Source organism: Diabrotica virgifera, chromosome 1, assembly GCF_917563875.1.
Source record: "Diabrotica virgifera virgifera chromosome 1, PGI_DIABVI_V3a".
In the NCBI taxonomy this organism is placed as follows: Eukaryota; Metazoa; Arthropoda; class Insecta; order Coleoptera; family Chrysomelidae; genus Diabrotica; species Diabrotica virgifera.
In genome coordinates, this window is record NC_065443.1 from 25,496,033 (window position 1) to 25,514,884 (window position 18,852).

Below are 18,852 nucleotides of genomic sequence, written 5' to 3' on the forward strand. Positions count from 1 at the left end.
TGGCATGATTATAGTCATATGAGTAAAAATACAAGCACGAGAATAATCGATAATAAATTCAAAATTTTAATAAGGGACCATTTTCATGTGGTCGATCTGATAACCGTGAGGGTCAGAGCACTCACTTCGATGTGAGTAATTTAGAAATTTCACGATGTAATTCTCGACGCGGACAAGAAAAACAAATAGTTTAACTTAGTATACATGACCTGTCATTTTAGTTTTGAATAGAGCCGGTTAGAGGGCGCCACCAATAAAACATTCTGACACAAACATAACCTCAATTTTTTGTTGACGTGACCTCTTGAGATAAATCGAGAGTTTCATTGCGATACAACAAGTCGTGTAGATACAGTGAATTTTTGAAATTAGCAAGTCGGCCGAAAAATGGATCTTAGCCGAGAACATTTTTCCAGCAATAATTTTTTACAATTTTCAGAGAGGATTATCCCAACAGCAATATCACGCTGAAATGGTTTCTGTGTTTGGGAATGAAGCATCACACCAGTCAACTATTTCCCGATGGTATTGCGAATTTCAACGTGGTCGCTCCAGTCTCAGCGACGAATCCAGGCCAGGTCCACCCAAAACATCAGTCACACCGTAAAGCATTGATATGGTTCGTCAGCTAATTAAGGATGACCGCCGTGTAACATAACGGAGATATAGGCATATTTGGGCATTTCAAAAACATCGATCCAAAATCTTGGATTTACTTCTACCAACCGGAAAATAAACGCCAATCCGCTGCGTGAGTGTTTCACGGAAAAACAAATAAAAGTGATCCGTTCTCGAAGTGTGTCAAAGAAAACGGTCGCAATTTTTGTGTCAAAATCTGGTCCTGTGGCACAATTGCTTTAAAAGATCGAAGAACGGTTATTTCTGAATGGTATATAACCGTTTGTTTGCCAGAAATTATCGCGAAACTCAGACAAAGCAACACACAACGGCGAATCATCCTACATCATGACAATGCAAGTGCTCACACTGCCCAGAAGACAATACGAGTTTTTGGAACTTTAAAACATCGAATTGTTAAACCATCCACTGTCAAGTCCCACCGACTGCTTCACGTTCCCAAAGATCAAGAATTCAATGCGTGGGCGACGATTGCAGTCGCCAGAAAAAGCCATCGATGCCTTTAAAACAGCGATTTTGAAGGTGTCAACTGAAGACTGGAATAACTGTTTTACCAATTGGTTTGAACGTATGCAAAAGTGTATCGATCTTGTTGGGACATATTTTGAAAAGCAATAAAGTACTGTAAGTCTATATATTTTTTTGTTTTTATGGCTATATACACAACTAAAAAGAAAACCTCTCGTACTACTAAATCAAGCTAAAAAATGAAAACTTACGTCTCGATGTCACTCATTTAGAAACGTATTTCTGTATATCACATGGATGAATTCATATTATAAAGAAATAGTACATACTATACCTATCTGAGAAGTTTTGGATGGTTAACAAGCAGGATTGCAACAAATATGACGTGATTAAAAAAACAACTAACAACATAAAACATAATATGAAATACAGATTGCAAAATAGTTGTTGATTACCACGTCACGTTGTTTAAAGTTGTAAATAATCTTGTTTTTCACTTCTATGATCATTTATATTCAGCAGGATTTACTTTTATACTACAATTTGTAGATTTCCAAGTTATTCCCTCTTATTAGTACTACACCCTAACAACACAAAACATTCCAGGAATGTACTATCAAAGTTCTATTAATGTTTGAATGTCCTGGACATTGAAGGAACATTCGGTGAACATCTGATTAAATTATTGGTGGAATGTTACCACAAGACATTCTATGAACATACTACCTATGTCCTATATTTTAAGTGAGGCCATTTACTATTAAATTTGCGTTCATTTTCAAATTTGCCGCGCGTGTTCTATGTAGTAGGGTCGCGTGCCGCGTGGTCATCACATTTTCACATTTCATGAATACCTAAAAATTTATGATTGGATGGAAAATTTAAATTATAATTATATAGTGGCTTTTTTGCTGTTCTGTACGTTAGTTTTGCTCTGGATGGATCTCTTTTGTTTAAAAAATTATGTAAGTATTATAAAATCCGTTTTCAATTTTCTTTATTCTTTATGAAACGAATTATTTATGCATATTATTATTATTGCCTGTAAATAGTACCTATTTCTTTTGATGTTTAATTGTAAAGAATAGAAAAATTACCATCCATTTTAATTTTTTTTAGACTCAGCTGAAAGTGATCTACAAAAAAACCAGGAAGGAAACGTATAGCCTTGTGGCTATGAAAGGCAAAAGAAAGGTATATGTAAAAAGTGTATTGGCTAGTTGGAAGAAACTCCACATTGTCGATGCCTAATAAGTTATTACTTTAGACCAAGTAATATAAAAATTATACAAAGATTCCAAAACAAAATACTGAGAAATATTGTAGATGCTCCATGGTATGTGACAAGTATGTGTGCTCCCTTCTTGGACGTTCTTGTGCTTTTGAGGACATTCCAGGAATGTTTTCAATGACCTGTGTGTACATTCTAGGAACATACATGGAATGTTTGGTGTTATTAGGGCACTAGCTTGTAACACTCGCGTGTTTTTAGCAAAAATATTTCAAATTTTTATTTATTTATCCTTTATTGTTTTACAATATCTACTATCAATCCAAACAAGAGAATAAAATCAACACATAATGAGAAAATAATAATACAAGAAAGTAGTTTTTATAGGTACATTGTGTATTTAAATGAAGAGTTTTTGTAGGTTCAAGTAGGAGTTGTATTCCTATTTATGTTGATTTGAAGTTGGCTATAAAACAATATATAGGTTTGTTCCAACACAACTAGAAACCGTCTATGTAACGATCACAGTCCTGCGCAGTACCATGGAACGTATTATTTCGTTCCCATGGAATGTTAATTATCTAGTAAAGTGATCGTTACATGACGGTTCTTCGTCGTGTTGGAACAAACCTAATATTGGTAGGAGTTAATGCTCTTTCAAAATTATAAACAAAACTTCATAGTACACTTTTTCACATTTCAAAACTTTCAAGTACATATTTTTTGTTGATATCAAGTTACTCCTTCCTTAAGTTCTTCATAAGTTGGATGACCAAAAATATTGTACAGCACGACCAAATTCACTTTGTATTTGAGATTTGGATGCATACTGGTGTTGACGTTCGGTTTTTCCAAATTTTTTGAATTGCATTTTGGTAACGTCTCGCCAAGTAAAATACCTGCAGGGTTCCAAAATAAAATTCAGAAAATGTGGAAAATCGAACATCAACAACAGTGCGCATCCAAATATCAAATACAAAGTAAATTTGGTCGTGCTGTATGCTGGACATGGATAAGCTGCCCGATGGAAATGGAAACGTCGATTTCTTGTCCGGAGGTTACCAAATGACAAAACTGTTTGTATGTTTAGTTATCTTATGGAACTTCAAAACAGTAAAAGGAAATCGATATAATGAGAGCCGACATACCTATCTGTTTGGAACAAAATCTAGACATAATCTCAGAAAAATTCTAGATGATGTAAACAAGAAAACATATTGTATTTTTAAAATTCCTACATGAAATATACGACAAAACTTGTCTCTTCACACCAATTTATATTAAAATAAAAATTTTAATCACCCTTGATACACCTTGAACATGATACAAACCCCAGCTGCAGGAATACATCGCTAAAAATAAAAATTCACCAATGCATTAGTTTATTAATACTTTAAAAATATTACCACCTTCTTTCTTGTTGATGAAATAAAACAAGGAAACTTTTATAAACGTTTTTATTTACTATAATCCCCAATGACCGAATGATTGAAGAGGTTTAAAAATAAAAACGCAATTCCAAAAATCTCCCCAAATCGAGCCACAAGGACTCAGTTTGAAGAAATTCCTGGAATCGACTCATTTTATTCTTTTTAAACTAATTTATTCAATGTAAAAAATAATTACATCACGATTAATTATCACAACAGATTTCTTTTATCACAGACTTTTAAATGATACCGAACGGAAAATACAATGCACTGCAAAATACAGTTGGAAAACAATGTAACTTTTATTATACTTCAGTTTGAAGCAACTCTTAAATTCTGTCTTAATTTCGTTTTATAGCGAATTATTTTATTAGTTTTACTCCTGAGTACCACAACTACGTTTTCGTTGGAATTTGGTCGTGATGAATAGACAGGTAGTGAGATGCAACTTTTAAACTTCCCTTGTCTTCTTTCATTCATCATTCGTTTGGTTTGCAAGTATTTAATACAAACCATGAATAGGCGCAACCAGACACTTGGTGCCATTAGAGGTTTTATTCCCCCGGAAATAAAACTTGGAATTGTACAAACGTTTTCTTGACCCCAACAATAATTGGCCTAAAATTGATGGTATTTTCTTAATTGCGTGGATATTTGATATCTTTATATAGTTTTTTTCTAATCGACATCCTGTTCATTACGGATTGTTTTGAGAAATATAAAAAGCTATTCTAAAGTTAACATCTTCATATTTTAATGTGTACCTACATGATTTTTTGTGCAATTTTCATTGGACGGCAGTAATCAAATGTACATTATAGCACATTTTTGTTTAAAATGTATGAAATGTATACTTGTTGATATAATGCACTAATTCCAATATTTGAAAAATCACAATGTACTATTCGTACTCATTTGCTATCAAAATAAATCACTTTGTGTGTGTCTTTGTTTGGGAACTGTTGCCTTCGGAATCAATGTCCATTCACCATCTTACTTTAAGGGAATTAGTTTTGTATGGTCTATTCAGAAACTCTAATAGAGTCAGTTAAGTACAATGTTTCCAACTAGACAATTTGAAATGCAATGTATTGTTTGGAAAATATTGATGGCGTTATTTAAAATTGATTTCTTTATTTTGCACTAATGTAGGGAGAAGGAGGGATCTTTTATTGATAAAGTAAAATATAAGTAAGTGTACAAGTTTTATAATTACGGAGAGAAGTTGTAGATACCTTATGCCTCGAAGTGCTTCTTTGTGCGCTTGGAACATCTTCACATTGTTCATGTTCGACTGCCAATATTTGACATAACCAGAATGGTCACCTGTTATCATCCAGCTGTCATTGTGACTCCATACCATCGTCCTGACTGGACTGTCATGTGCCTGGAAAGAAAATAAATTTAGAAATTACAATTTGAACCTAAAAGGCTTTAGTTTTAAACTTGTTTCATTAGATATTATTTTTCCTGAATTGCTTATTATTGTATTTATTTTTTCTGTTAGGTTTAGAATTTACTAAAGATTCACTAGCCTCTTTTGTTATCAAAAAAGTTGATTAATAGCAAGCTGAAAATTTGTTAATAGCTTAACAGTGTCTAGTCGGACAAACTTTGATGTATGGGAACACTGGACCAGGGGAAGTTTTAATTGTGGAACGTGTCATTCTAGCAAGTTTATGATTGTCAAAACTAGCAGGTTGTTTTTAAATTTATTCAATAGCAAACTTTATACATATAATATATGAAAAAATGTTTGTCCGACAAATATGTTGGGCATTTTAATAAGTCCGACACGTAGTACATGTAAAATGACAGGAATTATGTTGGTGGTAAATAGCAGTCTGATATTTACATGAGAGTTTAATGAGAGGGTAACAAATCAATTGGTAGATCTGTCCGACAAAATACATGGGAAGTTTTCATAGTCTGACGTTCGAAACCTATAACCTGTTCCACAATTAAAACTTCTCCTGTTCCAGTGTTTCCGTACATCAAAATTTGTCCGACTAGACACCGTTAAACTATTAACAAATTTTCAGTTTGCTATTAATTAACTTTTTTTTTTGGTAAGCGGGATCCAGGCCTATACAGCTGACAACAAAAGAAGCTAGAGAATCTTTAGTAAATTCTAAACATAACAGAAAAAATAAATACAACAATAAGCAATTCAGGAGAAATAATATCTAATGAAACAAGTTTTGGATGGATTTTTAACAATATGATAAAATTGATTCTTTTATTACCGAATTTGTTGGTAATCTATAAGTTTTAAGAAATACGAAATCAAAGGATTGATGAATCTACCGACATAATCCGTTGAAAAGTGAATAGTTGTATTCTTAGGTCTGTATCAAACAAATGAAATAGAGAATGTGGAAAAATCCCCTTACGAACAATTCACACATCCACCATTTCAGGGTGGGAAAATTTTTTTTAATAGAATCAAAGATCCAAACACCTGTTCTTAGAAATGTATTATATATATCTTAAAAATATAATGTTCTTAGGTCTGTGTTCAAATGCTTGTGTTATTTTCTAGTGAACCAATTATTTTTTTATGATGGTAGGCTGCCAAGGTCATTTGCTCATTTTGCAGCAATGTGTATGTTGTTTTTTATTTCTTATGAATTATATACCTTGGTGAATAAACGCTTTTTGGTATTTCATATCTCAGTACAAATTGTTCTACCAATGCTTTGGCTACTGCAAAGGCGGATATATGGGGAAATTCCCCTACCCCTAAAGGTCCAAAATTAAAGAAAAATATATTAGCTGACATGAAACTTAAACCATAGACAGACCAATTCAACCCAATAAATAAGCCACTTGCGAAAATTAAGAAAAATTAAGGCGTGTAAGTTGTATATATATATAAAATAGATGAAATAGAGAATGTGGAAAAATCCCCTTACGAACAATTCACACATCCACCATTTCGGGCTGGGAAAATTTTTTCGAATAGAATCAAAGATCCAAACACCAGTTCTTAGAAATGTGTTTCGCCCTCTTCAACCTCTCTGGGTTATAATATATATATATATATATATATATATATATATATATATATATATATATATATATATATATATATATATATATATATATATATATATCTTTTATGTAGTTTGGGTTTATCTTTTTTGTCTTTTGGTTGGTGTTGAAAGTTCCCAACCCTCGCCCACCCAAGGCCAATTTTTAGATCCGCCATTGGGCTACTGGCTGGCTATTCTTTACTCTTTATTGCACATCACTATTGATTAATTTGCATTGCACATATTTGTTGTTTTCTTCTTTATCAGTTTCTATCAGATGTACTCAATGTAAGAAAGTATTTATTTTTATTTAGCATAACATCACAGTTGAGTTTTTGTGTATAAGTAAAGAGGACAATATATTACAAACAATAAATAACCATAATAATTTTTACAAACAAAAATTTAGTTGGCAAATATATTCAATCGACTCTTTGGTCTCCACTAAGAAATCGGATGAATAATATTTATCCATTTGTCTTGCAGCACCGCAAACGCAATTTGGAGAAGGTATTTTTCTCACCATCTGTAAAGTGAGTCGGAGCACCTGTCACGATCCAAGAATGTTTGGGTTCCAACTTGGACCACGTGCACTTGTACAAGTGTACTTGAACTAAGTTGGTTGCTACAAGAAATGACTTGGATGTCAAATAACCAGACGTAAGTGATTGTGGAAGGTGTTCGAGTAGTTGCTGATATGTTGATACATGAGTTTGAAATCCAGAAAAAGAAATAAAAAATAAAAAAAGGAAAATTTTGACTCATAATTACTCGACCATAATGCTTCCTCAACTTCATATAACTCAATGACTCTAATGCTCTCTCATTAAGACCATTTTATTTTTGTGTTTACTTCCATTTTTCGAAACCGACGCCATTTTAATTTTACAATTCGGCACTACTTGGATCCAAGAAAGTAACTTAAATATAACCTGTTGATACAAGTGTACTTGGACGAATAGGTGACACGATCAAAGTAGCTTCGAAATGTTGCGCACGCAGCGTCCAAGCAGACGTTAACACTTTTTAAGTTAAGATTTTAAGTGCACTGGATCGTATCAACCCGCTTTATGAAAGTAGTTTGGAATGAACTTTGTACTGCTCTAGTAATAGTAGTTATTATTTAATGCTTGTAGATTTGGTAATCAACAAAAAATATAGTCATGAATTGTTCAACATCTCTTCGTAAGCAGTTCCAAAAATGTTTTCTGATCTTTTTGTATATTTTGTTTATCCGTTGGGAGCATTGACCATGATTATAGGTCACGTGGTACACTCTGTCGACGCGGGGGACGATCTTGTGTGTATACTTTATGTGTGATTTACAAAAACAAGAGATTATTTAAAATGTTACTATTTATTTTGTGTTAATGTATCAATACATTATTACAAATTTGCGATAAATACTCTATATGGTAGAAAATGTCTGATATAATACATAAATATAGTTTAAATATAGAAAAATACGAAGTGATTTTAAGGCGGACAGCCGAAGTGTGACGGCACGACTGTCATATTGTTAGCACTTTGTAAACAAAAGTTTACAAACTTTGTAAACGAAGCCAGGATTTGCTCAATCTCAAGCCTTTTTAATTCCTATATAGTTAAAATTTTGCTTCCTCTGCTGCTTTTTCTGCTTAAGTATAGTGTTTTAAGATAATACTACCATAATTCGGTCTTGAATTTCTATGTATTATAGTTTTTTAGTGATATTCTCCAAGCAAAGATTAGGAACGATTGTGTTTTCTTCTTCTTCTAAAAGTGCCTATCTTCTGGAGATGTTGGCGACCACATTGACCCGTCTTATTCTATTTACGGCAGCTCGAAATTAGACCAGTTAGACCAGTCCACTTCCTAAGATTGGTCAGCCAGAATACCCTTTTGTGTACCATTATATTTTGTATGATAAAAATGGTAATGTGCTTTGACTCGGATTTTAAACACTATTGGGATCGTGCAAGTTCGGAAAAGCGACACCTGGTTTCTTCGCTCTGCACTTTTATTCGCACTTTTAATTATATTGGCCAATCATATGGTCCTGATTACTGGATAATTGTCAAGGCCATAGTCCAAAAAAAATAATAAGAAAAAATAAGATTTAGGTTATGTTATTAAAACGTAAACAATAATTGTATGTAGTAAATAAAATTAGTTATTAAAATGCAGTACTGCAAGCAAAATACAATTAATTAAATTTACCTTTATATAATAATTGCATATCGTATCAATATTGTGAAGCAATATATAATTTTTCTTCTTAAATGACAATAGGTATGAAATGTACGTCAATTTGACAATTTCAATTGACAATATGAATTATTTAAGAAAGTTGCAATATTTCTCCGCTATTCGCGCACGATCGTTTCGCGTACCCCTTCCGAGTACTTGCACACCGCGAATAGTAAAAAAGGGATATGCAGATTCTTTGTGTTTCCAAAGGATCTGGTTGAAAAGAGGAGGTGGATTTTATTACTAAGGTAAGAAAATATAGTGAAGAAAAAGAACTGAATTTATCGCCCGTGGGGGACGGCTTACAATGTTTGCCACGCAATAACAACAGTTATGCCACCACGAGAAGCACTGTCGACATGTCATATCCCCTCCTTGTCAACCCTCCTAGCGGGTACCACGTCTTACATGAAGAATATATGAAAATCGTTAATTACTGTTCTTCTTAAGTGCTTATCTACTACATTCTACTTATCTTATGATTGGTAAGTTTTTATTAATTTTTTAAAGATATAAAATTCACCAAAGATATACACTTGCTATTTATTAAACCATAAATAATCTTAATGATGCATGTCATACTGTTGCACAATTTCTGTAGATTTTGTCTTTTTTAAATGTTAACAACATTTACAGCAATCGGAACAAAATTTGATCAACAAACTTTAAAATTTCTTTAAAAAGCATATAAGCTTACCTGTAAGATAGTTTCGAAATTAAATGTTAATCCATTCCATAATGTGAATTCTCCTGAACTAGCACCAGTTACCAGCCTTCTGCCCTCGGGTGTCCAGGCCATACAGAAAATTGGGCACCTCATTTTATTTGTAGCAGTTTTTACAAATCTAGTAGTAACACAATTAATAGGATTATCAGGATAACTAGGGGGAGGCATTAAGTCTGGATAATACATGGCATCTGGCTGTAGGGCTCTTCTATCTCTATAATCTCTTTGCCATACTCTATTCTGGAATAAAAAAAATATGTTAGAATGATGTAAATTTGATTTTAAGTACATATCATCAAATTAAAGACAGGGGTATTATTATAGTCGGTTCGCTAAACTCAGACGCAAATGGCTAAAGATTTTAGTACGTAACTTTTTTGTTTTTTGCCAATTTTGACAAAATTTGCAAAATTACTAAGTATTTAGTAATTATTAACTATTTAGTAATTATTTTTTTGGCAATTTTATCAAATTGGCAAAATTACTAGCTTAAATCACTAGCCAGTTGAGTCTGAGTTTAGCGAACGGACTATATTGGTTGTTTATGTTGTTAAGTGTTATTTTAAAAATACCAAATTTCAAACTTCTGTTTCTGTTCTTCCTAGACTGGCGGGCAAAAAATTTAGTGCAATTTTAATATGTGTTGCTCCGATCATTCCTCTAAAAAATAGTCAAGCAAGCTTCTCCAGCGAACATATAGGAAAAACGCGATAAATGAATTCATCAATGTTATTGATTTGAATTGAGGGGATTAGATGCTAAGGGGTACAAGTGACAAAATATTGTAAACTGAGTTAAGTGCACAAAATAATACTAGATAGTATTAAAAATTTAGTGGGAAAGAGATACAAGTGAACTAAACTACTGGTGGCGACATATCGCAGATTCTAGTTTGACTACTTACGAAATATTTAAAAAGGGTTTGTAGCAAACAAGTATAACTACACTTGTATCCGTTTGCCTGTAAGGTGTTGGATATTATTTTTGGTGAATCGTTTAGCATCTTTGCAAATCAAGCCCTTAAAAAATTATTCAAAATAAGTGAAATAATAACACAAAATGTCCCAAGTAATTTTTCATAATGAAAAACATTTAATTTTTACGTAATTTTTCTTTTATTTTACTTTAAGAGGATCGGTACGTATTTTCGGCTGCAATGCTATTCAAATGGGGATTCATTTTTTTCAAATCCTGAGAAAAATAATAAGTATTTTTGAAAAATTAAACGCAGAATGAAAGATTACGTTATTAGCGAGGGCCGAAAGTCCCTGAGAACTTCTATAATGTTTATTTTAATAAGTTACAGGGGTGAAAAAACTAAGAGAAAATTTAGTGTGATTTTTAATTTCAAATATCTCATTCAAAATAAACTTTTTATTTATTCTAAGGGACTTTCGGCCCTCGGTAATAATTTAGTCTTTCATTCTGCGTTTAAATTTTTCAAAAATATTTATTGGTTTTTTCAGGATTTGAAAAAAATGAACACAATGCCGTGGTAATATTTTCCAAATCTGTCTTTGTCTTACAACGCACTCAACCGAATATAATATTGTCAGCATATATTGTCAGTCATACACTGACAATCAGTGACAATTTTAAATATTTGACATTGCATCGGGAATATTTTGAGAAATTGATTAAACATTATTGATATAGGTACAGGGTGGTGAATCGGAAAACGGGCCATAGGAAACTCAATGTAGAATTTTAAACTGTTGAATTCCTGCTTCCCTAATTATGTTACATCAAAAGTCATGAGAAGTTATTTGTAGAGGATTGAAATCTGTATTAAAAACAGAAGTTACAATTGTTGTACGATTTAAACACATTCCAAAATTTTGAAAAATATAATGTAATTACCGCAGTAGGTATGTGTGGGCATGTTAGGCCACACGTTACTATTTAACTGACAGTGAGCACACTATTGACTAAAGAAAATATCTTTATTATTAATACTTTCTCCTTAACTGAGGGTATCTGATCAACTTTATTGTGTTTTAAAGAATAAATGATAAAATAAATAAAGAAATTGACAGTTCAAATTGTTAATATAATAAATTCATTGTCACCGAATGCAATCTTATACACATTATTGCAGTGTGTGTGGCGTAACTTTGGCGTATTTCTCTGAAAATTGTATTATATTTTTACAAAATTTTGAATAATTATTGTTTGTAGAACAATATTAACAGTCGTTTTCAATACAGATTTCAATCCTCTACAAATAGTTTCTAATGTCTTTTGATGTAAAATAATTAGGGAAGCAGGAATTCAACAGTTTAGAATTTTACATTGAGTTTCCTATGGCCCGTGTTCCAATTCACCACCCGGTATAGTGTATTTAATAAATTACTGATTTAAGACGTGAACTTAATAAAAAGTTACTTATTGTGTATTATTTGTGGAAGATCCAAGCAGAGAATACATCAGATATATCCTGTGATTCAAGTATTTTGTTGTTAGAGATGTTCAAAATTGTAAGCGTTCCAAAATAACATATTATTAAAAAATCACTTTAACACTTTTCCTCTTTTCTCGATTGATTATTAGTTTTTGTTGTACAAATAAATGATTACAATCACTGAAAACATAGTTAGTGAAAAAATTATCACATTTATTAACTGAATTAATAATTTGCAATTATAAAAATAACAGTTATCCAAGAACATTCAAAAGCCATCTCTTTAAATTAATTATGACATTTTCAAGTAGAATGACATTCTAGTAATGTTTACATATCCACACCAGTGTGAATTTTACTACACGTAATTTGCCGTGTAAAGACAGAAAAAGTAGGGATACGCGTAACATATTTGCGAATTATGTACCCATAGCCTTAAGAAATTCGTAAGATGGCAGATTCGTTAAGTGGCAAAGAGAAACAAGTGCAAAATTTGAAGCAGAGGGGTACAAGTGCGGACGTTTTTTCCAAATTTCAAATATTTTAAATGAAAATAAATACTAACTTTACAAAAGCTTTTACAATTATTAGATAAATAAAATGTATAAAATTAATTCAAAATAAGTCTATAAGTAATTAATTCGCTGTAGAATTTACTATGCAAATTTAACTTTGGCTTCGTTTTTCTCAACTAAACCACTTTATCACTTGTACCCTTTAGCATCTAATCCCCTCAATTACAACGTTGCATCTTTCAGACCATCAGCTTTAAAATGTATTCCGACCAACTCGATTCATTCATCTGAGAAACATACCTTAAAAGAATGCGGTCAGAGACACGAGAATCACGATAATATAAATTTATATAGGGTGATTTAACATTATATATGTGACCAAATCAGCTCAAAATATTCTAATATATTTATATGGAGTTGTCATATGCAAAATCTGAATTCTATTTTTATCTCTTTTTCTGTTTCAAATTATTGTGATAAAATCTTCTTTCACATAATCCTTAGTACTCTCTAGTTAGACTATAGGGCGTCGGGATGCGCCATTTCTTCCATGCGCTTTGGTGGTTAGATTCTTCGTATCTCTTACACTCATGTCTTCCCATTTTGGTTTCTTCATTAGCCTCATTTGCTCCATTCCATTTGACCAAACCAGCTCAAACTATTCTACATAGGCTATATGGAGTTGTCTTAAACAAAATCTGGATTCTATTTTTATATCTTCCTCGGTTTCAAATTATTGTGATAAAATCTTCTTTCTCATAATCCCTAGTACTTTTTAGAGCGTCGAGATGAGCCTTTTTTTCCATGCGCTTTGATGGTTAGACTTTTTATGTATCTTATAACCATGTCTTCCGATTTTGGTTACTTCGTTTAGCCTCTTTTGCTCCATTCCGTGTGACCAAACCAGCTCAAAATATTCTAATATAGGCTATATGGAGTTGTCTTATACAAAATCTGATCTGATAAAATCTTCCTCATAATTCTTAGTACTCTCTAGACTCTAGGGCGTTGGGTTCTGTCATTCCTTCTTATAATATCTTCGTTTTTATCTTGTCTCACAAAAGTTATTGCTAACATGAACTACTCCATTCTTCTTTGTGCGACTTTCAGTGTAAATGTTGAATATTTAAAAGGTTGAGGTCACTTCAAAATCGAAGTGCGTTTGACCAGCTTATACGATTTTGGTATTCCTTTATATTTTCCAGCAGTATTTTATATGAAAAGAAGGAAAATAATAATTCATACTCCTCTTTGTCTCCTTCTTCTTCTGTATTGACATGACTCAGTTTTTCAATGTGCCTCCAGTAAGATGTCATGCGACTTATGTGGTCATTCCATTCTACTTTACCCGATTCTCCAACTTACATCTCCATTGCATATCTGTACTTCTAGCTCTGCCCCGTCATAGATTTTTCGAAGGGTTAGCAATATTTTCGTCCCCTATTACGTATTTCTGCCGCGTATGTCAGTTGATGACTGTTTTCTTCCTTTCATTTCTGATATTTCTCCATATTGTCATTCAGGCAACTTGCAGCTCTGTTCGCTTTATTCACTTCGACTTTTGTTTCGAGCTTTCCATATCTAGTGTGATATTTTATTACTCATCTGACCCCCCGCCCCAATTTACATCTTATTGGATTTGTTAAATACGCATTTTAGGGGGGGGGGGAATTAACATGCTAAATTTTCTGGCAGTTATATTAAATTGGTGTATACGTATATTAGTATTGCATCGTTTGCATAAGATTATGTTGTTCTTCTCCTATTGGTGTTCTTTTTTAGTGCTCATAATCATGAACAGGTTGGAAAGGACTCGGGGAACTTAAACATTAAAATCATTAAAGATGTAGTAGTATTTTTTTAAGAATAAAACTATAAGATTAGGGTCTTAAAACCGTTTAGATTTCCGTCCGAATAAAATTTACTATATTTTATATGTAGCATAATTACTATTTTTCTTCATTCCGTTTCAGGTATTCCTAGTGATCGGACGTGCTTTGGTGAGTTTTGTAATATTTGGAAGTTTTTATTGTCGTGGATTAAGGTTTGGTAAAAAATTTAATTTTGAGTGCTATTTTCTAAAAAATTTGAAATGGAAAATTTTTGAATCGTTAGAGACCAAGTTAAAAATATTCGTAAATTCGGGGTTCAGGGGAGAACTCTGGAATTTAAAATAAAAAGTGTTCCTGAGGGGTCAGACCCAGTTAAACGAACCAAAATGGCAATAGAACAAATTGTGATGAAGGGAACAGAGAACATTGAACCGCATGATCAAGTTGGTTTCGCGTTCTGTAGCAAAGATTTTTCAAGAGGGCAGGGATGGATGCGATTTAAACCGGCTGTCGATGTAACTGTGGATCATGTTTTTAACAAAATATCATCCATTTATCAGTCCAATTCTGCAGGTCTTAATACCGAGACATTTTGTCTCGGGATTACAATCGTTAAGATGCCTAAGAGTCGGGAAAGACCACGCAAGTTTAATACGTTTGATGAGGAGTGTACAAAAAGACATAAGTTTATTGGTTATTAACAATAAGGATAACCTTTGCCTTCCTCGAGTTTTGATTGTAGCTAAAGCCTACGTAGGCAAAAATCCTAAACTTTCGAAAATTCGTAAGCAGATCGCAAGAGATAGAAGCGATAAAATTGACAAAAGATGCGGGTGTTGTTATTCTTACTGACGGCGCTGGCATACCAGAACTACAACAATTTCAATCTTACCTTATTAATTACAAGATCGTTCTATACGGCTATGGAAGTTAGTAAGGGCCGTGATGTAGTTTTTGAGAGTTCTGGCGATGACCGAAATTGAATCATCTGTTTCATGAAGGTCATTATAACGTTATAACTTCTCTAACTGCTGCTTTTACATGTAGATATTATTGTGAGGAGTGTCACAAACCTTATAACAATAAAAACGAGCACAGGTGTGGTGGTACATGCTTCGCTTGTCGTCGTGCATCGGCTTGTTCTAAAGATACTTTGAAAATTCCCTGTCAAATGTGGGCGAAGCTTTTACGGAGAAGCGTGTTTCAATGCTCACATAGCATCTGTCTGTGGGAAAATTAAAAGATGTGGGGATTGTTTCAAGATCTACACTAAAAACCATGTGTGTGGGGAGATATTCTGCAAAACTTGCGGAAAAAATTGTCCAAGTGATCATCTTTGTTATATGCAGGCCGATTCTCCTCCACGCCGTACTCATCCACCAAAAGATTTTCTTTTCATTTTTTACGATCTGGAGGCAACTCAGGAGACGGCAATACCTGATGGTTCACTTCTTCAAGAACCTAATCTGTGTGCTTTTAAACAAGTTTGTTATATGTGTATGGAATCTGATACCAACATGTGTATAAAATGTGGTGTTTGTCTACAAGTTTTAAAAAACAACCCCATTGAAAGATTAATGGAGTTTATATTGAATCAACGTAAGCTCTTCAAGAAAATAGTGATGTTAGCTCATTTTGGTGGGGGCTACGATCACCAGTTTGCGTTAAATTATATTCTAACAAAGACTGATCTTATGCCTGACTTGATTATGCGTCGTACAAAGCTGGTGTCTATGAGTGTTGGGAATGTGAGATTTCTCGACAGTATTAATTACTTTCCTATGGCTTTGTCAGCTTTACCTAAAGCTTTTGGTTTAACACAATTAAAGAAAGGCTACTTTCCCCATCTGTTCAATAAGGTAGAAAACCAAAATTATGTCGGAGTTATTCCTCCTCTAGAGTACTACGATCCAGATAATTTGAAGGAGGATGTACGAGAAAAATTGATAAGTTGGCATGCTAAAATGGTTAATGAAGGATACGTCTTTGATTATAGGAAGGAAATCGAAGAGTACTGTATATCCGATGTTGAAATATTAGCACAGGCTTGTCTAAGTTTTAGAAAACATCTGCTTGACACGTCAAATGTTTGCCCTTTCCTGGAAGCTACAACTGTAGCCTCGACTTGCAATAAGGTATATATTGTTATATTTCTATTTGATCTGAAAATTAAATTTTGATAATTATAAGCAGAATTCAATTTAATATAAAATATTTTCAATTTTCTCAACCACGGGCATATAAATTTAGAACAACCTGTATACAACAAATTGTTATATTTAATTATAAGAAGTGATTAGAAGAAGCTTACGAAACTCGGGACAATGCGCTTAGAATAAACAAAGTGAATGGCGCGTACCATTATCGTTTTTCGCGGAAGGTTCGATCATTAGCCTATGCTAAATAAGACTCAGTTGAAATCGATAATAGGTCATTATCGTTGTTCGCGGAAGGTTCGATCATTAGCCTATGCTAAATAAGACTCAGTTGAAGTAGATAATAGGTCATTAAATTTTGTAAATAGTAGAAAGTAATTTTAGAATGGGAATTAACTATTTTTTTTTTGAAATCCATTAAGCATATTTAGAAAGATTAAAAATTGGTTTTGAGGAATACTGCGAATGAGAGTTGGTGGTGGAAGGTTGATTTGTGAATCTGGAAGGGATATTTAGAAAGTAGAGGAATGAATGAAAAATAGAGATCAGAACGTTTTGAGCTGTCGAGAAGGGAAGTCCAGTAGTAGACGGTAGTGTACGGAGAGTGAGAAAGCCGGTGTAGTTCCGTCAGTGTGGAGTATCTATCGTGGAACGAGAGGTAGGCCAGGTTGAGAGTAAAGAACCTCCTTGAGCCAAGAGTGTCCCGGTAGCTGATTGCAGTTTCGAAAAAGGTAGAATACAGCATCACGACAGAAGCAGGAACGAGAGCTATACGAGCTAGTTTTCAAAGGAGAACATTACTGAAAGCCAGGACGAGGTTTTGATCGCAGCCAAGGATAGCAGGAAACGGGTCTTGTGTGAAGACATTCTCAGTTCACCAGAAAAAGGTCAGTCTCATTTGTTTGGACATGAATGTATGGGTTTTTCGTATTAAATACCACATCATAAATTGAAGAACATAATCAATAATATCAGAAAAGCTTCATCAAACTTAAATAGAATTGTTGCTAATAAATCCTAATAGTTAAATGTTAATAAAAACTTTCAATTGGAAACCAAAAGGAAATAAGATTCCCATTTGTAAATGTTATGTTTAAGAAAAATAAGATCTAGCAAATATTAAGAAGTGATTGCCATTTAAATAAAATAAACAATATTTTGATTATAATTGTAACCCATATGTGTGTATTATTTTACTCTTTTCTTTCCTATCCCGATTAGGAACCATTGAGAAATACTTGGAAGCCACGAGAGTAAGTAATTAATTTTATAATTCGCCCTGAGATTGAAAACATATTGATATGTGATCTGGTTAATTAATTAAATTATTATTAATGCATTGATTAAATTAAATGACAAATAAGAATATTATCTCATATCAATAATCAAGATCACAACAATATATAGACGTAATTTCTTACAGCCTGACACTATCGGTCTTATTCCAAACGGTGGCTATCGTTTTAAAGACAATCATTCCAAAATCGCTTTGCAGTTGTGGGAAGAGAAGCAGCGTGGAATTAAAATACAACACGCTGCAAGGGGATCAGAGGCTATCATAGGAAATCTTAAGATATATGGTCTTCACGATAAGACCATTTTTGAATTTCAGGGCTGTTATTACCACGGATACCCTATCTGCTACCCCGAAAAAAGAGCGTCCCCTCTTCACGACCCTGCCGATTGTATGGAGAATCGTTATGATAAGACAAATACTAAAAACCAATATTTACAGTCTCAAGGGTATGAAGTGTAGAAATGTGGGAATGCACTTTTAGAAAAATGATAACGCCAGAAATAAAATCATATACCGAAAACCATTATCTTATGATGACTTTACCCCTGAATCCTAGGGATGCATTGTATGGTGGTCGAACAGGTAATACCGTAGGTAGAGTATTATCAAAAAGATGAGAAAATCAAATATGTTGATGTTTGCTCACTTTATCCCTGGGTATGTAAGTATGGAAAGTTCCCCATAGGACACCCACAGCAAATACACTGGGGTGCAAAATTAACCGGACACCGGACCGGATTAACAATTATGTATAGGACCTTTTTTGTTTTAAATTTGATGTAGAACATTTTTGTATAGAACATTGTATACGCTAAAGGATATTTTTAGAAATATTGACGAAAAACTTAAAAAAACTACTAATTTACCGATTTCTCCCCCATCTCCCCCCCCC

The 18,852-nt window shown here is 33.2% G+C and overlaps 1 protein-coding gene across 1 annotated transcript in view; it reads right to left on the minus strand.

Annotated features, from left to right (window-relative positions):
* LOC114324168 (pre-mRNA 3' end processing protein WDR33) overlaps positions 1 to 18,852 on the minus strand; it is a 161,584-nt gene that overhangs the window by 88,324 nt on the left and 54,408 nt on the right. Inside the window, exons 3-4 of the mRNA XM_028271920.2 lie at positions 9,730 to 9,999; positions 5,004 to 5,155 (exon numbers count right to left, since the gene is read on the minus strand). Coding sequence (XP_028127721.2) covers positions 5,004 to 5,155; positions 9,730 to 9,999 — 422 coding nt within the window. The remainder of the gene's footprint in view (positions 1 to 5,003; positions 5,156 to 9,729; positions 10,000 to 18,852) is intronic.